This window comes from Arvicola amphibius, chromosome 9, assembly GCF_903992535.2.
Source record: "Arvicola amphibius chromosome 9, mArvAmp1.2, whole genome shotgun sequence".
NCBI lineage: Eukaryota > Metazoa > Chordata > Mammalia > Rodentia > Cricetidae > Arvicola > Arvicola amphibius.
This window is the reverse complement of record NC_052055.2, coordinates 117,969,609-117,992,555: the sequence shown is the minus strand read 5'-3', so window position 1 is coordinate 117,992,555 and position 22,947 is coordinate 117,969,609. Positions and strand designations below refer to the sequence as shown.

The following is a 22,947-nucleotide window of genomic DNA, read 5'->3' as shown; positions in this document are numbered from 1 at the left end:
GCAATCCATAGAGTCTCATTTTCTGTAAAAGCAAAAGAAGAATCTCTTTTCCATAGTATCATATCCTTAGATCCAAATTCTGAAGTCAAGGTATTTTCAAAATATCTATCTTGGATTAGTTCAGCAGCTTTTGTAAACAAATATCTTTTAGCAGCTGTTGCTTCTTCCTCAGCATTCAAACAATTCAAAGAGAGCATAATAGCATACAGTATCAAGATGCTCTGTATTTTCCATCTTTGTGCAGCTTTGTTTTAACCTCTATTTCTTTTATTTTTACTTTTACTTTTTGAGACAGGTTCTCTGTATATAACTCTGTAGACCAGGCTGTCCTTGAACTCAGAGATCCTCCTGTCTCTGCCTCCCAGGCATTGGGATTAAAGGTGTGTGCTACCACACCTTCAAGTCACAGAGGTCAATCTACCTCTACCTCCCAAGTGTTGGGATTAAAAGTGTGTACTCCCACACCCAACTACTTCCTTTTTTTTTCTTTTTTACTTTTAAGAACTTTAACCTTTAGCCTGCATATATTTTTAACATTTAGTAAACCATTTAGAGGTTTTCTTCATCTTTGAATCTATCTTTACTGTATATCTCTCTCTTTTTCTAATCACATGAGTCTATAATTTACCAAGCAATATCAGTAGGACTAAAGCTGTGGCTTTGGCAGCTGGATACAGCCCATTCCTTAGCTTTCTGCGATTCCAGCCTTGTGGCTGAGATACCAGCCAGAGCCATGTTCATTGCCACAACTCTACAGTGTTTCAAGGTCCCTGCCAGCAAGCAAGCTGCAGCATTCTGCTCACAGACCACACTCAGTCTGACTGCCTGCCTGAAAGAGTCAGAGTTTGCCCTGGCAGGACGGCCCAGAAAGCCAGCATTTTAAAACAGCGCAGTTTTTTTCTGCTACGGCTGAAAACCAAAAAGTACACGTTCAGCTTTTCATCAACACCATTTAAGTGTTTCGTGGCAGGACCTCTTAAAAGAGCTGCAGGGTTTTGCAGCTAAAGCTGAGTCAGGAAGCCTCTCTTAGATGAGAGCACTTGCTTACCTCTAGCAAGCAGAGCCAAACCCGAGAAATTGCTGCTACCAAGAAAACCTGCTTTACTCTATTCTTTCCCAAGCTTTCTCAGGCTTTCTGTGGATTCAGTTATCCACGTCTGGGCGCCATTCTGTAGTGAGGAGCTGCGGGCAGGCCTGCTTTTCATCCTGCCCAGCTCCTGCACGCCTGGCTAGCTTATGCCCCGAAATAACAGCACACAAACTATTCATTTAAACACTGCCTGGCCCATTAGTTCCAGCCTCTTATTGTCTAATTCTCACATCTTGATTAACCCAATTTTAGTAATCTCTGTAGCACCACGAGGGGTGGCTTACCGGGAAGATTTAGCCTGCATCCATCTTGGAGAGGAGAGTCATGGCAACTGCTTGAGGCATCTGACTAACTTCCCTCCTTCCCAGCATTCTGTTCTGTCTACTCCACCTATCTAAATCCTGCCCTATCAAAAAGCCAAGGCAGTTTCTTTATTAACCAATGAGAGTCTTCCATCACTGATCCATATTCTTGTGCCTGCTAAAACAACCGTCTCTTTAGGGGGATGTGCTGGGATCTTAGCCAGTATACTGGGTCATACTTGACACTGAGAGACAGAAAGATAGAGAATGATTGTTATGTCTACTTGGCCCCATTTCCTGCTAGGAAGACATCTGTGTCTCAAGGCTCCTTTCCATCTTGCCATGCTGTCTGGGGCTGTCACCCTCTTGTGCAGGGCTGCTGTCTTAGTGAGGCCAGCACTGTTTATCAGGAGAATCTGATGGCTTCCACAGAGTAGGCCTTTCGCAGCTTGGAGGCCCCTGGATGGAGCCAGCTGGAAGCTGGTTCTTCGTGTGGAGCGTCGGTCGTGTTTGCTGTCGGAGCACAGTGCTTCAGGGCTGACACTGCGCTTCATTTTCCCTCACAGGAAGAACTAGGAAGGACCATTTCCCAGCTCGTCCATGCTTTTCAGACCACAGAGTCGCGTGAGTACAGCCCTAAAGCCAGGCCTGTTCCTGTCAACACCAGAGTCGCTACTGTGTAGCAGTGTGTTCTCAGTCCTCAAGCTACAGGGAGGTGGCTGTGTGGAAGCTTGTGGTGTGGAATGCCACCCAGTGCTCAGCCTGTACTCACCAAACAGACAGGGCTCAGGAGTGAAAGGCATACATACAGAGAAACATACATACATACAACATACAGAGAAAAGCTCAGTGTCATGATACCATCATGTTTAGGTGGTTTCCACCTGATAGCTACGACAGTCATTGTATTCATTCATTCTGTTATGTGTATTGGTGTTTTGCCTGCACATATGTCTGTGTGAAGGTGTTAGATCTTGGAGTTACAGACAGTTGTGAGTTGCCATGTGGGTGCTGGGAATTGAACATGGGTCCTCTAGAAAAGCAGCCAGTGCTCTTAACTGCTGAGCCAGTGGTTCTCACCCTTCCTAATGTTGTGACCCTTTAATACAGTTCCTCATGCTATGCTGACCCCCAGCCATAAAATTATTTTTATTGCTGCTTCATAACTGTAATTTTGCTACTGTTATGAGTCGTAATATAAATATCTGTGTTTTCTGATGGTCTTAGACTACCCGTGTGAAAGGGTCATTCAACCCCCAAGGGGTCATGACCCATAGGTTGAGAACCACAGTGTTAGTGTATTTCCTGACTCTTCTGGTTTTCATCCATATCCCATAGGCTGGCTCAGGCCTCTGTGCTGCTCTGAGGTCCATCCTGACAGAGAAGCTGGAGGCTTGTGTTCATGTCCTCAGCGACCTGGGCCTTAGTTGTATTTAGTTGTATTAGACTGAAGTTGGCAAATTGAGGGACTATATGCACATTTTCTGAGCTGGGAGATCCCTCCTCCCATCCTCTTTTTTGGAGACAGGTTCTTACTGTGGAATTCAGGCAGACCTTGAACTTGGGATCCTCCGTCATGGATGTACGCATGGTTATCTCTTTAATTGCATGGAAAAGCTAGAGTGGATCTGAGCTCCCTATTCTCTCTAAGAACTGGCAAGAGAGTGGGCTAGAGAGATGGCTCAGTGGTTAAGAGCATTGCCTGCTCTTCCAAAGGTCCTGAGTTCAATTCCCAGCAACCACATGGTGGCTCACAACCATCTGTAATAAGGTCTTGTGACCCACAGGCATACACGCAGACAGAATATTGTATACATAATAAATAAATATTTAAAAAAAAAAAAAGAACTGGCAGGAGAGTTGCTTTGCTGAGCGCAAAGCTGGCCACTTGGTGACTGTTGGTGATCTAGTCACCAGACCACCAGGACTGAGTTGCCTTCCTTGTGCTCTAGCACCAAGAGTTCCCAGGCTGGTTACTCCTTGTCCAGCAGACGGCACCTTCCTCTGGTTGGATGAGATTAGGTAGAGCCCACCTCAGGACCTGCTTTAGTGCCCTAGCACAGTCCCCCTGCTTACTCTGGTTGTGTTTTACAGTACCAAGGGTTTAGACTTGGGGTACAGTTTAGACTCTGCGTCCTGTATCTGACCCATCTGTTATCTGTAGGACTGAAGGATATAGTTGGGTCAGTGCCAGGCCTCTCCCTATAGTTCTGCTTCGGTGACATCTAGCTGAAGGTCTAGTGTGGGTGTCAGGAGGGCCTGAGTCCAAGCCTAGGCAGGGACATCGAGGCCTGGGGAGGATGTTTGCAGTAGTCACTCTACCAGTCCCTTGCTTCCTTGTGCATTTGTTCAGATCGCAGTGTGACAGCTTGATTTGAACCGTGTTGTGTGTTTTCTCTGTGGAGCCTGGAAACTCCTGCTTCTGAGCCTGTGAGAGAATACACAGGCAGGGAGTTCCAGGGCTGCCTGCTTCCTCATGGCTCTGGTGATACGTGTGTGCTCTCTCCCTCTAGAGCACCTGTTCATGCGGGCGTTCTGGCAGACCATGATTCGAGAGTGGGTGGGCATCGACCGACTGCGCCTGGACAAGTTCTACTTGGTGAGACACAAAGCGGGTGACCCACGAGCCCTGCGGTGAGGGCGTCAGCGAGGGCTGGTTTGGAATGCACAGCTGCAGTGCTGCTATTGCTTGAAATGTCCCCATCTTGAGGGTCAGTAGGAGTTCAGAGAAGGAACCTTGCCTCAGCTTTCCTAAAGGAGCCAGCCAGTGATTTCCAGTAAACCCTGGACCCAGGACATGGTCAGGAAGGGGACTGAGTCCTCTTGCTGTGAAGATCCATTTCTAGCTGAGGGCTTGGCTCCTGGTTTTTTTGTTTTTTGGTTTCCCCTCCTGTGTTGTACTCCTCTCGGCCTTGTGCCGTGCTTCCCATGCCCTGGTGGATCCACAGACTTGTCCTTCCCTGTAGTGCTGGAGCCTGCCCATAGAAACAGATTGAAGATGGCTGTGTGGGCTGTGGGACCGTGGCTACATGTAGGGGTCTAGCACCTCCTGTAGCAGGGAGTGGGTCTGTGGGAAAAGGTCCTTTGTGGAGTGGCTATACTAAGATGTAATCTGCTAGGCTGCTATTGCTGGGTCTCTGGTGTGGTAAATGCTGTTGCTTTCCAAGGCCCATTTAAAGATTTTTTAAGTGCAGTGTGTGTGTGTGTGTGTGTGTGTGTGTGTGTGTGTGAGTTTTTTGTATATGTATGTGCACCACATGCATGCCTGGTGCCCTAAGAGATCAAAGAAGGCATCAGATCCTTTGAAACCATGGATGGTTGTGTGCCACCCTATAGGTGATGGGAGTTGAATCAGGGTCCTTTGCAAAAGCAACAAGTGCTCTTAATCACGGAGCCATCTTTCCAGCCCCCAAGGTCCATTTCATCTTTGTGCCATGTGTCACCAAGTCTTGCAGCATGGCTTACTTTCTCAGTGTTAGTGTAGGTAGGCATAAGTGTCAGGCCTGCAGTGTCCCCAGATGTGACCTCAGATCTCTGGTGTGTTCTGAGTGTGTCGTCTGTTGTCTTTACTGTGGCTTGGATCCAGAGTGAACATATGATAAGATCTAAAGGCAGGAAAACTGCAGAAAACATTGAGCCTTGTCAAGGGATGGTGGAGCACCATGGGAAGGCACTGAGCCTCGGTTAATGCTGCAGTGGTTCAGAGCAGGGTGTGCCTGTGTCTTGCTCTCTGCTGGGGAAAGAAGGGCTTGGGAGAGCTTGTGGGGATTTAGGCCCAGCTTCAGACTTGGCTTTGTGGTGACTCCTGGCGTAGGAAGAGCCCATTGTGTGCCCTGACCATTCTGGTTGGCTCTAGATTGTGTTTCCCTCTCACTCAGGTCAGCCTGGCTTCCTGGTGCTCATGAAGCCAAGTGCAGAGCTTTGCTCTCCAGGCCCAGGGTCCAGAGGCCATAGTGTCATGTCCCCTTATCCACTCTGTGCATGGCACTCCACCCTGGCATGCATCCTGGGACAGGAGCTTCTGGGACATGGGCAAGCTGGGTGACCTGTTAACTGTCCTCTCAGTAACATGAATCTCTTTTGTGTCCAAGCTCATGAGGCTGGTCCTGCGTGAGTCACTGACGACCGTGAAAACCCGTGGATGGGAAGAAAGGTAGGTCCTCCACACTGAGAGTCAGGTCTCACAGGCGGGTTGGCGAGGGGACCTGTAGCCTCTGGCTCATCTCAGGATTTCTGAGTTTCTCTTGTGATTCTTTGTTGACCTTTGTGTTTCTTGGTGCCACAGTGGTGCTAAAATTAAGCTACTTTTGTAAAGTAAAATGGTTCAGATGATGCTTTCTTCTCTGAACTGTGCCATCCCAGCCATGTCTATAGTTGGGCAAATTATGTGTGCTGGTCATAACAGGTGTACAGCTAAAGCCTCCCCCCCCTTCACCCCAAGACAGGCTTTGGAGTCTGTCCTGGAACTCACTCTGTAGACCAGGCTAGCTTTGAACTCACAGAAATCCGCCTGTCTCTGCCTCCCGAGTGCTAGGATTAAAGGCGTGCGCCACCACCCGGCACCTAAGCAGTTACTTTTTAACCCCTATTGAGTACTTTAGGACCTGTGGCTCTTAGTCATTCCAGGGCTCAGTTGGGGTTACAGTGACTTACACAGAATTCATTATGGCATTTTGTTTTAGTTAATGTTCTCTGATTTACTGTTAGACTCCATCATGGTAACAGTGCTTTTTTGGGAGCACCCTGAAGGGCCCTTGTCCCTCCCTGGCCTTTGTGGAGCCCATGCTGTGTGTTCAGTGTAGCACAGTCTGGCTTAGGTGTTTCTGGTGTTTCTCACATGTGGTAATGTCATCTGGAGCTTGCCTGTCTCTGGTCTCTCGTTGGGTTTTGTGCCTCATCTTGCCATTGGGTTCTTCTGCCCCTGAGCCTGATAAAGTATTGCTTTTCCTTTCTGTGGTCAGTGACCGTTCAGTGGAGCCATCCAGGCAGCCCTTAGACAGCGTGGGCCACAGTTCTAGGCTGTCAGGGGGTCTGCACTGTCAGCAGCCCAGGAGCTTTGTGTGCACCCAGGCTGCTTGGTATCTGGTATTAGTCCAGGGCTCTGAGACCATCTAACCCAGTGGTCCACACCTTTCCCAGTGCTGCGGCCCTTTAATGCAGTTCTTCATACTGTGGTGACCCCTGACCATAAGATTATTTTCATTGCTACTTCATAACTGTAATTCTGCTACTGTTATGATTCATAATGTAAATCTCTGTGCTTTCTAATGGTCTTAGGTGACCCTTGCCGAGGGGGTCATGACCCACATGTTGAGAACCACTGGTCTAACCTGTGTGCCAAATGCACAAATTCCTCATGTTGCCAACCAACTGGCCAAATGGCGGGCCTGCGAAGCCAGTGGATGGCCTGTGGCCTCCCGCCCTTGTTGGCACGCCTTTCTCTTGGCCTCTGGTCTTTTCTGACCTGGCACATTTTCCCAAGTAGAGAGGGGCAGCCCACAGAGCATCTGAGTGGCCGGATTCCCACTTGTGTCTTGAAGATAAGAAAGGCCTGTGTATGTTCCCATGTGGTACGGCTAAGAGGGACTCCTGTCCTGTGTTCTGGTGTTAGCTGTGGCCACACAGACTTAGGCAGCAGTTCCTCTGTGCTGCTCGCACCCAGACCTGCTGGTCTTTGTCTGTGTGTGTGAGAGGTCAGTTGTGCCTGTGGATGGCGGCTCCTCCAGAACCTGTGTGGAGGGAGCAGGGACACCGCTGACCTGTGGCCGACCGCATGGCTATCACTGTTTTTCCTCTCTCCTCAGACAGATCGAGCAGCTGCTGGAGTTGCTCACCACCGAGGTACTGAACCCTGATCGCCAGGCCCCCAATGGGGTGAAGAGCCACTTCCTTGAGATCTTCCTGGAGGAGCTGACCACAGTGGGCGCTGCAGAGGTAGAGTGGGCTCTGGTGAGGTCTGTGGGGTGTGGTGCATGTGCCTAGCACAGAATACAACTTCCTTCTCTCGGTTTTTCCATAGCTCACCGCAGACCAGAATCTGCAGTTCATTGACCCCTTCTGCCAGATAGCAGCCCACACAAAGGAGTGAGTGGTGGGCGCTCCTGGGGTCTAGCCTTTCTCACTCTTTCCCTCTCAAGCCCCAGTGGCCTTCAACTCTCCTTGCTGTGAGAGTTGGCCTGGTGTCTGAGAACCCGACCCAATGGGCTCTCTGGTGTCTCCTCATCTCAGCTCCCTAGTTCTGCATAAGATCACTCGGTGCATCCTCGAGGCGATTGTGGAACAGGCTCCCTTGGCCATTGAAGACCTGATGAATGAACTGGACACACAGAGTGGGGAGGACGAAGAGTCAGATGGTGGTGAGGAGTCCTCCGAGGATGAGCAAGACCTGCAAGACACACCACCCAGTGCAGGTGAGGAGCTCAGCCTGCTGGATTGTTCTGTCTCCTGACTGTCCTCTCCAGAGTTCATTGTAGTAGGATGCCATACCCCTCTCCCTACCCCACCCCCTCTTTTCCTCCAAGACAGGATTTCTCTGTGTAACAGTCCTAGCTGTTCTGGAACTAGCTTTTGTAGACCAAGCTTTTGTAGACAAGGCTAGCCTTGAACTCACAAGTTCCTCTGCCTCCTGAGTGCTGGGATTAAAGGCGTGCGCCACCACCGCCTAGCCATGTTTGCTTTCTTAAGCCTATTTTAGCACTTGACTCCCAGCTACCAGCTCAGTTCCTGGAGTGCTTCTCTCTAGGCTATAATGTTCCCTGGGTCCTGTGTGGCACCCTGACCTCCCTGTTCACCAGGCAGCATCTGTCCTGGTTTTGTTTCTGTTTTTGGTGGTAGCAGGGCTGGAACTCGGGGCCTTATGCACGAGGCAGCTGTCCTAGCATTGAGTCATGCCCAGGCCTCATGAGATTCTCTGCTGTCCCTGTCCTCCTGGCAGTCTGTGTCTTGACTATGTCTCAGCAAGGGACAAGTGAGTGCATTGCACATTCTGCTTGTGAATGGCCCCTGAAGGGCTTTGGGTCTGGGCCAGGCTTCTGTTAGCAGTGGATCTGGCCTGGCTTCCGTTGTCTTGATGCTGTGGTCATGGACTCTCAGGGAAGGGGTTCTCTGCGTCGCTGGTGTCCTCTTTCAGCTTTAGTGTCAGTGCCTGGCCATCCTGCGTGTGTTTTCCCTGTCTTTCTCGGTAGCCTGGTCATCCTAAGTTTCCTGGCGAGTCCCATTGGTGCCTGCTTGTGGCTCAGAAGCCACTCTGTACAGCAGACCATCCTGCAACTGTTGTCCTTGCCAAAGTGTCCCCCAGCACCATTGTCCAGAAGTCCCTCACCTAAAGGTGATGCTGAGTGGTGTGTGGGAGTGTGTACATATAATCTCAGCACTTGAGAGGCTGAGGCAGGAGAATTGCCCAAATTGAAGGCCCTGGGCTAAAAGAGTGCCAGGCCAGCAGGCCCTGTCTTAACTTTGTTTCCTACCGAAGGCAGTGCTGTCAAAGTTCTCTGTGTCATGAGCTGAGCTAAGCTTGGCTCCAGTGTCCCTGGTCCGCCCTACTGCTGGGACACCTGAATCTGCCTTTCCGCCCAAGGTGCCTGCTGAGCACGCCTTTCCTCATCTCCGCACTCCCTGGAGACCAGCTGCTTGTGCTCTCTCCAGCCTGTTCCAAGGCATGACCAAGAGGGTCCTCTGTGCCTTGGTGCTGGTATTGGGGCACCCTACACCAGGCACAGTACCTTGAGTTTAGTCTCCATTTTGTTTTTAGACTCTGCACATAGGGCTGGCCCTGAGGCAGACAAGGAGCAGGTGTTGGATGACGAGGAAAACGCTGGCCCTGTCCTCCAGGTAGGCAGCCATGTCTGGCCTCACTGCCCAGAGGGTGGACGGGTAGGCTTCACGGAGGGTGGCTTTGGGGGAAGGGTGGGTGGTGGGCAACTGGGCAGCTCTTGGTAGGTGCTGAGAGGTTGACGCAAGGACTGAGCCGGCCTTGTGCATCCCACATCATTCCTTTTGCTTTGAGCGGGTGGGCTGCACTCCAGGTCTGACCCTGTCACTGGGGTGCTGGCTTTGAACAGGGCGATGATAACAGGCTTAGTGGTTTGCATTTGGGTTATAGCTCTGAGTCAGCTCAGGAAGTGGGGTCAGGGGGATTGGAAAGGTCAGATGTCAGTAAGGCTTTAATACTGACAACCCATCACGTGAGTAAGTTTGGAGTAGTTTGGGTTAAATAAAATGTGTTGGGCTATTTCCACTTACTTTCTTTTTTTGCCTGTCTGCTGTATCTTAATCCCTGCACTCCAGAGGTGGGCTCCAGACCAGCCACATAGTAAGACTCTTGTCTGCTGTGGCGAGTAGGGAGATTAGAGAGGACTTGGTCCCTGCACTCCAGAGATGGGCTCCAGGCCAGCCACTTAGTAAGACCCTGTCTCAGAAAGACGATGAAATAAAGCGAAGAGCAGGCTGCCTTCTGAATCTGAGGCTGCTTTTGACTGTGCAGCCCTGGAGCAGGGTGGTGTAGTTTGTCTTCAGGCCTTGCTGGAAGAGCTCTGAGTGTGTTGGGTCTGTTCTTGTGTTGAGCAGATAATGTCTGCTTTGACTGAGTATCTTCTCAGCCCAGGGAGGCGAGGTATGTTGGGTCTGTTCTTGTGTTGAGCAGATAATGTCTGCTTTGACTGAGTATCTTCTCAGCCCAGGGAGGCGAGGTATGTGGACACTGACTGACCATTGTTTTTCTTGCGTCTTTTGAGACAGTTTGACTACGAGGCCATTGCTAACAGACTGTTTGAGCTTGCCAGTAGACAGAGCACCCCGTCTCAGAACAGGAAGCGCCTCTACAGAGTGATCCAAAAGTGAGTCAAGAGGCCTGGTCTCGCCCCTGCTGTTGTCCTTACCACCCGGCCTCACCCCCACTGCCTTTGCTGTGTGTTGTCCTGTGAAGTGGCCTGAACCGGGTGGGAAGACAGAGCTTACTTAGGAGGGTGTCTCGATGAGATGGCCCCATAAGGACTGCAGGCAGTACTGATGTGGTCTGGCAGAGCCGTAGCTGAGCGGTGACATTGTCGGTCTTCTCTTTCAGGTTGCGGATCCTGGCTGGAGGTGAGGATCTGGTGGGCATTGGGGTGCGCCCCCCGCCCCCCTGCCACGACTTAGGAAGGGCTAACACTTGTGGGATGGAGTGGTTCCACTTGATCCCTTAGGTGTGAGAGGTCTCCAGAGGTCTGTGTCTGGGGAGAAGGGATTGTCTCAGAGGCTCCCCAGCACTCAGTCATCCTTGGTGCTTGCTGAGTGCTGCTCAGACTTCATTGCCATTCCTGGCCTCTGAGGCCTTGCAACCTTTAACTGTCCTCTTCTGTCTTGCTGGTGAAACTAGCCTCTCTTCATTCACCAGAATGTGCCTTGATGCTTCATGCAGGCCTGAGCTCGTGTCCAGTGTTTCTAGATGAAGTTCACACTGGAGAGTGTGTGTATTGTGTGATGGATAGGTTTTTACCAGTGTCCAGGAACCCCCTGCAGTACAGAACGTCAGTCACCACTACACAGCATGAGCCTGTTTGAGGAATAGACCTTGGCACTGTACATGTGGCACAGATTGCCTTTCTGGATCTTCCTGGTTCCCAGCTGGGTCCGTGTGGACCTGTAATGTGGATCTCCCCAGCTTGGTCATCGCTGAACACACTGAGTCTAGTGTGAGAGCAGACCTTGCAGAGGGGAGGTGATCCATGCCCTCAGTGCCCCCACTGTCACCCTGGTTCTCAGGCACTTTCCCAGATGATGATGTCCCTGAGAAAGCCTACAATAAACTGCTGGAAGGGAGGCGGGAGCGGAAGAAGAAGAACCGTTTGTCCACGCTGCAGCCCCAGAACGAGAAAGGTAGGACACTGGGCGGCGGTTAACATATGGAATGCTTCACCCCCTGTCTCCCTTTCCCATCATGCACAGGTGCCTGCAGTGCACCTGGCCTGGAGACCCTGGCACTCTTCCCCTTTTTAACCAGAAGCCCTGCAGTCTGTGGGGACTGCCCTCAAACTGTGGTGCCTGGGCTCTGCCTGGGCTACCTCTCCCTGGCCTTCCTGCAGCGTTTGATCTGAGCCTCACCTGTCCTGTATCCTTCACTGGTCCTCACCTTCACCACCCATGTCACTGTTGGTGTCTGTCCCCCCCTTCCGGGTGTGTATGTGCTGGCTGTGGCTCTGTGGTACAGGAGTCGGGTGAATGAAACACACCGTGTTGTCCCAGCAGCTTGTTCACAAGCCTCACTGTGTCTGCAGGAGGAAGCGAGACGGAAGCCTCAGGTACAGACCTGAGCCCAGGGATGAAGAGGAGCAGGAGCAAGGATGAGAAGACTGGCCAAAGAGAGCCTCCTAGGAAGAGGAAGAAGGCTGGTGCAAAGGGGGCTGGTGCCCAGCAGCCAGCGAGGAAGAGGAAACAGCCCTTGCAGAGTGAGAAGTGAGGTCATGGCCTAAGACGGCCATCCTCCTTGTTGGCACCTGGTTGTTGGGACAGGATACCTGGGCATGCTCCTGTAGAGACTCTGAGCTTACTGTAGGGGAGGGAAATGAGCAGGATGAGGAAGATTCTTCCTCTAGTGCTGGCCTTCAGGAATGTGCCTCAGAGCCATTGCCTACATACCAGAAACTCACTCCTAAGATTCAGTTTCCCCTGTACTGTGTGCACACCTAATCCTAGCCAGAGGCCAGGGGGTCTAGAGTTTGAGTCCAGCCTGGGTCCCAGAGGCCTCTCTCCCTCAAAATAAGAAAAATGAAACCAAATAACTCTACCTGTGTGTGTACTGTCACCTCTGCCCTGGGCTGCCCACAAATAAACTATGAGTCTCAAAGCACATGGTTGCATCTGCTCTTTGTGTGGGCATCTGTGTGGGGTGGTAGGTGCCACTTCCTGGGTGGTGTGTATGTTTTTATCTACTTTGGTATTTACATGTATCTGAGAACCCTTGAGAAGAGCCGTCCAGGCAGCTGTGGGTTGGGGCTCTGTGCTCCCGCCTCATGAACTTGGCACTGTTGAGCGTTTTCAGGAGGTTCCTGTGACTGAAGTGACAGGGCCATGGCAGAGAGGCCTGCTTGCTGCCATCACCCCTCTCTGGGACGTCGTAGTGTGGCTGTGGCCACAGCATGTATCGAGACCCCAGCAGGGGGCCTGGGCACAACTCACCTGGGTTCTCATTCCTCAGAGAAGAGAAGACTCAGGCCTGCTGCTATGGGCTTGTCCTTCCCTAGGGGTCCACCACTGGGGCAGCCAGGGTCCCAGGGTCCAGGTGAGGAGTCCTGGGAAGGACAGTACTAAAGCCACCTGTCTGCTCCCAGAGCTTGTGGTGACTTCAGCACCTTCCAGATTACACTGGAGTTGGCATTAGGCAGTGTGACTGACTTACTTCTAAGGGAGGAGCTGCCATGCTTAGCGCATTCCCTGGGAATGGTGACACTCTGAAGTGTGGTCTCTTTGGTGCCAAAGTCAGTGCTCAGTAGTAGAGTCCCTGCTATTGAGTGAGGCCCCGGGGAAGGCCTGCAGCCGGCACCACCAGTGAAACCCTCTGCCTGCGCTTTCCCTCTGATGCCTAACTCCAGACATGAGTCACCGAGTCCCCTGCTGTTGACTGTGGCTCTTTATTGATGGAGGTCAGGCAGTGTCACGCACACCTGAGGATGGCAGCGGCTGCAAAAGTGGTCGTCTTCAGTTCCCTGTGTGAACGGCTTTGAGAGCAGTCACAGTCCGCACCATGCACCCACTCTGACTCATTCATGAGTTATTAGGGTACGCTCAGAAGTGGGCGACTGCCCCAGTTAGCACATCAGTTATGCGTGGTGTGCCTTGGCTAGCAGCCCTCCCTGTGCTGGCAGCCTCGCTTGGATCTGTGTCATGTCTGCCAGCTCCCTCTCTGCACGTGTGTACCAGGGACTGCAGTACATGTCTTTGCATCTGGCAGCTTTCACTTGGGTGTTCTTAGGGCTCATGCCTGTAGCATGTGCTCAAGTTTCCTGGTGTAGAACATGGACACTTGGGGTGTCTGCACTGGGCTGTGAGGGAGTCATGCTGCTCCGATGTGCACAGTTCATTGTACACACGTGTCTTCACTGCTCTGGGGGAGACCCCCAGGAGTGGGGTTGCCAGGGCAGTTGTTTGAAGAACCGCCAGGCTTCTGTAGCAACTTAGAAATGACAGGCCCTGTGCCCTGTGTGACCCTGTGAGACCCTGTGTGACCCTGTGTGTGCAGTTCTGTGCCCTGGTGCAACTTCAAGGAAGGCTGTCAGTCCTGCGATGTGGAAGTGGACTAGGTGACCCAGCAGTACCCTCTGTTCAGTGTCGGGAACCTGCTGTGCCCTGTTGAGGGTGGCAGCTCGTGTGGAGGCTCACCTGTTCTATCATGTCCTTTCTGGCCAGGCCAGTTAGTCTCAGGGTGATGTAGCAGTAGATTTGGCTCAGCCTTGTGTGACTTCAGCCAGAAAACAGACCCCTCCCCAAGCCCATATACAGATGAACACTTAGAGGAGAGAGGGAGTTCCTTGGTACTGATGGGGTGGGTTCCAGGACCCCACAAACACTAGGCACCATCAACACTAAAACCCCTCTTCAGATTGACAAAAAGATAAGGACACCACGCACCACACACACAGGAGAGGACTACCTGCGTTATTAAGAGCATACTGGCTGGCCGGTGGTGGCGCACGCCTCTAATCCCAGCACTTGGGAGGCAGAGGCTGGTGGATCTCAGTGTGTTCAAGGTTGGCCTGATCTATAAAGCAAATTCCAGGACAGCCAGGGCTATAGTACAATGAAACAATGAAACTCTGTCTCTCTCTCTGTCTCTCTGTCTCTGTCTCTCTGTCTCTGTCTCTCTGTCTCTCTGCCTCTCTCTCTCTCTCTCTCTCTCTCTCTCTCTCTCACACACACACACACACACACACACAAAAGGTCTGTAAAATTCCAAAATCTCTTTAAATGTTGAAAGCCTCTCAACCATAGGTGCCAGCAGGAGATGGCGAAGAGGCAGAGGCCAGAGGATCATGGGTTGGCGGCCAGCACACCTGTCTTGACTCTCATGCCAAATGACAGACATGGGCACCACACAGGGCCATCTTACACGACGACTCCTGGCCAGCCTGGTCTGTGGAGACTTTGCCCACGCAGTGTAGTCCTCTTGTGGCCCTTAAGGGTCCGTGAGAGAATGTGGGGCACTGAGTCCAGGGGCCTCCCCCTGGGTAGCTTTCTTTTCCTTCTGTCCTGACACTTCCTGTGTCAGCAGTGCCCCCAGGAGAGGGAAGCCAGGAGTTATCTGGGAAGAGGGAATCTTAACTGAGAAAAACGCCTCCATCAGATTGGCCTGTAGGCAAGTCTGGGACGATTTCTTAATGATTGATGTGGGAGGGCCATCACATTGTGAGTGGTGACATCCTTGGACATCGCTCCTCCATGGTTTCTGCATCAATTCCTGCCTTAAGTCCAAGCTTGGCTTCCTTTGATGGTGGACTGTGATGTGGAAGTGTGAGCCAAGTACACCCTTCCCTCCCTATTTTTGGTCATGTTTTCTCATAACAACCTTACCTATGGCTTCCATCGTCTACAAAGATGAAAGAATAAGTCACATGTCTACAGTCATGGGGAAACTCAGTAGTAACCCCTTGTCCCTAGAAGCCAGCACAGGTAGGTGCCAGGAACCCTGCCCCTTGGTGTGCACACCAGAAGGGCACCATTGAGGTTGTCTGGAAGGCTGCAGCCAGTGGGAGCAATGCGCCATGCTGGCATGGATGAGGGCTGCTGGGCTCCTCCATCTTTAAAACTGAAGCGGGCTTCTTATCCCGCCTCGTGTTCTGTTCGCCTGTCAGAAGAGTCCGGGTCAGGGCTGTGTCACAGGTGCAGGCCCACAGCGTATTTTAGAACCCTTTCATCACCTCCAGAGAAGTCTCCCGGTCGTGCTTCTTTCCCTGGAGCAGACCTGGGGGAGCTTTGTATGGCAGGCGCAGGCTGTGGGTCACGGGCTGAGGTGCACTTACTCTCTTGTTCGGTTAAGTGGCAGGATACAATGAGCTGTGTCTTGCCCTTTGGGAGATCACAGGACCCTGCTGGAGGGGACCACCACCATTTCTCATCTTCCTGAAGTAGCTTCCAGAAGATTCTGGGTTGGAGATCCCTCAGTTTCTTCCCTTTGCATCTCATTTCCTTCAGATGGTCATCAGACATGACCCCGGGAAGGTCACGCTACAGACAGCTCTGCGGCCTGTGCCCAGGAGCTTGTACATATATCTGCTCTGACATCTACACCCATCTATCAATTACCTGTGCGTCTTTGTAGCCAACCATCTGTCTCCCTGCCTTCCCTAACTTCTAGTGTGTCTCACATCACCCACCCACCATCTGCCCTCCCACTGTCCCCCGTCCACATGGCTTTATCCCTCTGTCTGCTGATCCAGTCCATCTACTTATCTGTGACTTCAGAGGACAGGTGATTATCACAATTTTGCATGCAAAACAACCATCCTTCCAGGGTTATAAAGTCCTTTCAAATGTGATACCCCTCTGTTGGCATCTCCACATGGTGTCATCTCACCCTCGATGACGTTCCCCTCACTGAAATCACCGTTGAACCCCTTGTTGGCAGGGAACCTTGGCCTGCACCCTGAAGGAGGAATGGGGCACTGGGTCAGTGGGCACTGGGCCTCTTCCTGCGTCACCTCCCAAGCTCCCAGGTGGAGTTCCAGCATTTGCCTCGAGGGGCAGCCTTGGTTCTGGTTCTGGCAACAGCTAGCTACCAGCATCTCCAGTTTCTTGAAAGCAGGCTGTGGTTTCCAAGGAAACAGGGTTCCGGGGTGGCAGGGAGGAACTTTCCTCCCAGTGCCTCTCAACAGCCGAAGTGCTGCCTCTGTGACCTGTGTTCCAGCTGTCAGTCTCCTTCCCACCGCTGCTCCTAATTATGAGCTTTCTGGGCAAGTGTTTTCAGCCCTTTCTTTTACTAAGTTCTGACTTGATAAAAATTGAAGGAGTGCCTGAGTATAAAATAGGGGTGCTGTGACTCAGAAAGCTTCAGGGACCAAGCCAGGCTTAAACAGGAAAGGGAATTCCCAGCTGGGCACCCGCACTAAAATGGAGACCACTCTGATTGGCTCCTACAGTCCAGACTCCAGAAGGCCATCCCTATAGCCCCGCCCTGTCACAGCGATGTCGGGAGCCTCTGGGTTGAAGAAGTATTTTTCTGAGGCTCTACCAGGTGCAGTCAAGGCAGGAAACCCAGGTTTCCCCTGTGTGATAGGTCAGCCCCCTGATCCAAGAGGAGACACACAGGGCCCATCCAGAATGGCCTCTGTGGGTTGAAAAGGTAAGGTAGGGCAGGTAGCTGAGGATGAGCTGGTGTGGGACGCTTCCTTCATCAGGCTTGGAGCGTGGTCTCTCTCTGTAGTGAGATTTCATTTGTATTTTAATATCTAAAGCTTGCCTGAAGATCAGAGAGTAAAACAGCCCCACTGGTCAGCCTTACAGACCAGGCAATGGTGACATACACCTTTAATCCCAGTAGCCACATAGTTTACGGTAGTGGCACGCGCCTTTAATCCCAGCCCTAGAGAAGAACATAAGACCGGAGGAGATAGTTCTCACAGTCTGATTCTGAGATTCCTGGAGGCAGGATTGCTATTTTGGACTGAGGTAAAGATGAAAACCAGTGGCTGGCTGTTTTGCTTTTCTGACCTTCAGAATGAACCCCAATATCTGTCTCTGGGTTTTTATTGATCATGCTACAACTGTCCCCGGGTGTCTGGTGTCTGTCTGAAGTGATGAGAAAAAGGTGAAGATCCCTTAGAAACAATTTGGGTGAGGGTCTTACACTTGGGTATGAGTGAAAGGCGGGCTCTCCCTCTCTCTGAAAAGCCCAATGCTGGCGGAGTATCCCTCCAGGCCAGCATAGCCCTGGGTGTTATCGCATCAGCTGCGGAAGCTAGAAAATGGGCTCTGAACATCCCCCCTTCCTCGCCCACTGGCTTCCTAGTTCTTACTCACAGTAAAGGACAGGGAGGAGAGGGAGAGAGTCAGGGACTTGGTCCTTCCTCTTCCTTCCCGTGGGTGTCTCTACATCACTGCCGATAGCTGCAGCTCCACCTCCAGCAGGCAGCCAGGACTTGGAAACCAGGTGGAAGCCATTGTCTGGAGACAACGGCCACAGCGGGAAAGTCCACCTGAGCCCAGAAGGGGGCGCTGTTGATTCAGCTACCGAAGAGCACCATGTGGGCAGAGAGCAGGTACAGAATACACAGGGCACAGACACAGGCCCCGTGCAGCATCCAGGCCGCTTCAGGCACATGAAACCAGGTCCAGACAACCACACAAAGCCTGGATGTGTGTGGAGAGGGTTGTCTGCACTCTAGTTCATTCTAGTCCACTGATTCCACAGGCTTGTCTCTTGAACATGCGTGGAAGATAAATGATACAAAGAAGAAAGGGCTTTTTGGCTCACAGTTTTGAAGGTTGCAGTCCGCAGTCAGCGCCCTTACTCTGTGGTCTCTGACAGACTCATCTGATGATGGTGGGAACTGATCACCTAGGATATGAAAACAAGCCTAGAGAAAGACATTGCTGAGGTCCCACAGTCCCCTTCAACGCTGTCCCTCCTGTGTCCTGAGGACTTCCCATATCAAAGAGCATGCCTCTAATGAGCAGCTCAAGGGGACAGTGCAGGGTCACAACCATCTGCAAACCCTGGTCTGCCCTTAAGTCCCCTGCACTTCTTTCAGGAAAAACATCTTCTGCGCGGTGGGCAAGATGAACTCGGGTGACTGTTGGAAAGGACGAACACTGGTGTTCTTAAATAATTCTGGCAATGCCTTTGCTGGGTTGAATCTGCCTAAGTGACAGACTTGCAATCTCCTGTCCATGTTTAAAGTGTTCAAAGTGCCGGGCGGTGGTGGCCCACGCCTTTAATCCCAGCACTCAGGAGGCAGAGGCAGGCGGATCTCTGAGTTCGAGGCCAGCCTGGTCTACAAGAGCTAGTTCCAGGACAGGCTCTAGAAACTACAGGGAAACCCTGTCTCAAAAAACCAAAAAAAAAAAAAAAAAAAAAAAAAAAAAAAAAAAAAAAAAAAAGAAGGAGAAACTAAAGTGTTCAAAGTGTGACCTGTGGTCATGACCTGAAGAAGATTTAAAGATGACAGCATGGATGACCGCATGTGTGGAATACATAAACCTCAGGTGTATATAAAGTAGCAAAACCTTATTTGAGGCCGACTTCTCTTTGGGCGTTAGCCAGAGTCGGAATGCACTATTTTATAGAAGAGCTTTTTTCTTCCTAAATCTCAAAGTGCATGGGGTGGCTTTTCTCTGGGAGGGGAGACTAAGGACAACAGCGCCCCCCCCCTTACAATGTTTAAACAGTTTCATGTGGTGGCACACAAATGCAAAATTCGCCAGTAGCAGCTGCCCTGCAGGACGGCTGCGACGGGCCGGTGACAAGGGCGGTGGAAGAGCTCCCAAGACAGAGGCGGAAGGAGGACATTAAGTACACACGCCACGATGCGGCTGTGGCAGGCGAGGCAGGAGGTGGAGACCGCCTGGAAGAATGCTCTCTCCGAGAGCTTTCCACACAGACGGTCACAGTGTCCCATAGCTGTGACATTCTTACCAAAGGAAACCACACCCATCGGCAGTGGATGCTCAGCCTGCCTCTTCTCAGCCCGCCAAACCACAGGCTTGCTTTCCATCTCCATGGATGGCCTTCTTTTGGACATTTCATAGAATTGGAATCTCACGGTGGCCTTTGGGTTCTTGACTTGAACACAAGGTCAAGGTTCACTCAGGTTGACGTGTGTCAAACCCCATTCCTTCTTAAAGGTTGTATAATATTCTCCAGGGTGAATCTGCTGTTATGGGGTACCTGAAGGGAAAAACTCTTGAGATGTCTGCATAAGTCATATGGAGTCCTTATTCACCACCGAAGGGGCTGTCCTGTCTGAAGAGCGGGAATAGCGGGGAAACAGCCTCGACTCCCACTTCGGTCCAGTTTTTGAAGGCAATAACAATGTGGTGGTTTGAAAGAAGATAACCCCCAAAGGGAGTGGTGCTATTAGGAGGTGTGGCCTTGTTGGAGGAAGTGTGTCACTGTGGAGGTGAGTTTGAGGTCTCATATATGCTCAAGCCTTGCCCAGTGAGTCGGTTCACTTCCTGTGCCTTCTAATGAAGATATAGCCAGCACCATGTCTGCCTGCATGCCACCATGTCCCACCATGTCCCACTATGATGGTGATGGACTAACCCTCTGAAAATGTAAGCCACCTCAATTAAATGTTTTTCCTTTATAAGAATTGCATGGTTATGGTGTCTCCTCACAACCACAGAAACCATAACTAAGACAAATGGCAGTTGTGAGGGTATACAGAAAGGCACCTCTGGACATCTGCAGCAAGCAAGCCTTGTTTACAGAAGCTGGGAGATAGCAGCTGAGTGGTCTGGCAGTTAACCTATAGGTCAGGGTCACATTGTTGTGGAATTTATAGCTGCTCCAGAGACCAGTTGACTTAGGAATTTATGGCTATTCTGAGGGACCAGAGACCATTCTACCCAAGTTAGTTATTTAGTTTGTTTGTTTACTTATTTATTTATTTATTTATTTATTTATTTGCCTTTGAATGAGTTGGTTTAATTCAAAGTGATACAGAATTCAGAGTACAACAAAGACGAAACAGCAGGCTCTGGCAGGATTCCAGACTGGGTCCACTTTCAATTCACAGCTGAGGTAGGAACTGCTGGACACTAGAGACAATGAGCCATTGTATTATTGTATTATTTATTTTATTATTATTATTTTTTACAAAAGTTTATTACAATGTACAACAGGCTCCAGGATAACACTTCATTCTAACTACAGGTGGAAATGATGTCATAGTGGGGAATCCAGATGTTTAACAGGTTCCAGGATAACACTTTATTCTAGCTGTAGATGGCAAAGATGTTATGGCAGGGAATCCAGATGTTTAAATAGGAATGGAAGAGGGTCACCATCATCTCAGATATGAGGAACAGCTTACTTTTGCCAGATTTCTTAATTCCACCTGTGGCCAGGGGTCCCTTCCCCGCGGCCTTGGCTTTTAGCTCCTCAAGTTTCTTCTGCTCCTCTTTTTGTTTCTGCTTGAAAGCCTCATCTTCCTCAGCCATTTCCTTGGCCTGCTTGTTGGGCTGTTTCAGGGGCTTCTTTTTGCCACCTTCCCAGCCCGACATGGCACCTCAAGACACCCCCTTCTCCAGACCCTCCCCAAGTTAGCTTTAGCACTTAAAATGTTCTTTTTTTTTTTTTTTTGACAGGGTTTCTCTGTGTAATAGTCCAAGCTGTACCAGAACTTGCTCTTGTAGACCAGGCTGGCCTCAAACTCACAGAGATCTGCCTGCCTCTGCCTCTTTCCTGAGTGCTGGGATTAAAGGCGTGAGCCACCACCGCCCAGCCCTTTAAAATACTCTTCAGATTACTTTATGAGATAGTATGACTATAGTTGAGTATACACATTGCATCAGCACTGTGGATGGCCTTCCCGCCATCTTCGCTGTCCTGAGGAGTGCAACTGTGCATGAATGAATGGACATGAACAGGCTGTCACTGAGCCCTTGATGTCCATCGTCCTGGGTCTGTGCCGGAATGGACTCCTGGCTTCTTTGGCTTCTTGCCCGTATCTCTATATGGATTAATTTTAATCTGTTATCTATGGAGTGCACGTGGAAGCCAGGCGACAACTTTCAGCAGTCAGTTCTCTTTTGCCATGGGCTCTGGGCACCAAATGCAGGTGGCCCGCGCGTGATTTTAGGTGGCTGGGAGCCTGTGATGGGCCAGAGTTGGAGTAGGGAGGGGACTCTGGAGACAAGTTCCTACCTCTGGGAGACGCCATCCCCTGTGGTAGGGTACCTGCCGAGGGCTGGTGGAGTTAGCTAATACTGCCGAAGGTCAGAGGTCATTTCAGTGGAACTATTTTTTTTTTTAAATCTAACTATTGGTGCCCCAGGGCCCTGTTTCCTGGTGGGATGTCATAAACACATCTTTTCTCAGGTGTGGGACATGTGTACTCACATGTGTGTGGGAACACACGTGTGCAGGTGCATGTGCATATGTATGGACTCATCAGCAAACACAAAGCCACCCCAGAAGTCCCAGCTCGCTTTCTAAGGCTGGTGGAGACACCGTGGCCTTGCTTTCCTGGGTGACAGGCAGATCAGGGGGAGGAGGAATGTTCCTTCCCTGAGGGAAGTGTAATCGCACAGTTTATTTAAAGGCGGTTATATTTTTGGAGCGGCCTCTTGGAACAGGAAAGTACAGTCATCGCATCGGAAAAGGGAGGCAGGGTAACCGCTGAGTCGCCAGGGAGAAGTTCATTAGCAAACTGGTCAGCTAAGTGTTGTCTTCAGTGTTCTCCTGGAGCCTAAAGGCTGTGCTACAGCAGTAATCTGTGTCTCCCAAAGAGCTATAAATAGCGGGGCAATCAGAGCCGAGAGCTGCAAGGGACATGGAAGGTGCAGAGAATAACAAGTACCTGGAAAGCGGGGTCGTTAGTGCTGAGCCGCTGCACAGAGAGGAGCCGGGGAGGAGTCGCCTTCTCAAGCCCTGTGGTGCCTGCAGTGTCCCAGCCAGCCAGGCAAATGGAGAAGCTGGGCCCTAGAAACCTGCCCACCTACTGGCCACAGTCACCCACTCTTGGGTTAGTGGGGGGGGGATACAAGTCTGCCCTGGGTTATGCCTGTGTTGTCTGGTCCTGAGAAGCCAAATGGTAACCATGTGACTATGTATAGCCTGGCATAGATAGCCCCACCCCAAACAGCCAGGGCAAAAGATGGTGGTACAGAAAAGAACCAGCCTCCCCAAGCTGAGGGCAACTCTCTACTCAGCTTCCAACCTACTCCACACTTTCCTCTCTCCCTCCTTCCTTTAAGATATCCATGTGCAGTGGTGGCACATACCTTTAAATTCCAGCACTCGGGAAGTGAGGCAGGTGGTTCTCAGTGGGCTCAAGGCCAGCCTGGTCTACAAAATGAGTTCCAGTACAGCCAGAGGGGTTACACAGAGAAACACTGTTGAAGAAGAAAAGAAGAAGAAGAAGAAGAAGAAGAAGAAGAAGAAGAAGAAGAAGAAGAAGAAGAAGAAGAAGAAGAAGAGGAGAAAGGAAGAAAGAAAGAAAGAAAGAAAGAAAGAAATACTTAAGAAAGAACTAAATATAATTTAGGGAGGTTATTTCTTAACATAGGTTACGGAATGTAATTTAATTAGATAATTAAGGACTTAAGAAGTAATGAAGAAAAGAAGATGGTAGTTCAGTAGGGGCCTCAGGACTGGAAAGAGACTTCAATGGTCTCTCTGAACTTCATCGTGGACATGAGCTTTCTGAGTCTGGGGAGGCTTGAAGGATCCAGGCGACTTAGGCCAGTATAGAAATGGGTTTTGTAACGTCCTAAAGCTGATGAGGGAATGGGAAAAGAGAGGCAGACAGTGGGGCCTGTCAGGTCAGGTCAAAGCAAATGTGTCCGATTTCTGGAGGAGTCCAAGGGGACATTTATAGTATGCCAGGCGCCGTGTTTGTCGGCTTCTGAACCGTTCACTGA

The 22,947-nt window shown here is 50.8% G+C and overlaps 1 protein-coding gene across 1 annotated transcript in view; it reads left to right on the top strand.

The window, feature by feature from the left end:
- The window catches only part of Rrp1 (ribosomal RNA processing 1), a 28,655-nt gene extending 16,438 nt beyond the window's left edge, over nt 1–12,217 (top strand). Inside the window, exons 4-14 of the mRNA XM_038342004.1 lie at nt 1,959–2,016; nt 3,906–3,991; nt 5,484–5,545; nt 7,197–7,326; nt 7,412–7,476; nt 7,621–7,802; nt 9,143–9,222; nt 10,129–10,226; nt 10,454–10,473; nt 11,134–11,247; nt 11,646–12,217. Of these exons, the coding sequence (XP_038197932.1) occupies nt 1,959–2,016; nt 3,906–3,991; nt 5,484–5,545; nt 7,197–7,326; nt 7,412–7,476; nt 7,621–7,802; nt 9,143–9,222; nt 10,129–10,226; nt 10,454–10,473; nt 11,134–11,247; nt 11,646–11,827 (1,077 nt within the window). The 3' untranslated portion in view covers nt 11,828–12,217. The remainder of the gene's footprint in view (nt 1–1,958; nt 2,017–3,905; nt 3,992–5,483; nt 5,546–7,196; nt 7,327–7,411; nt 7,477–7,620; nt 7,803–9,142; nt 9,223–10,128; nt 10,227–10,453; nt 10,474–11,133; nt 11,248–11,645) is intronic.
- The last annotated feature ends 10,730 nt before the right edge of the window (nt 12,218–22,947 follow it).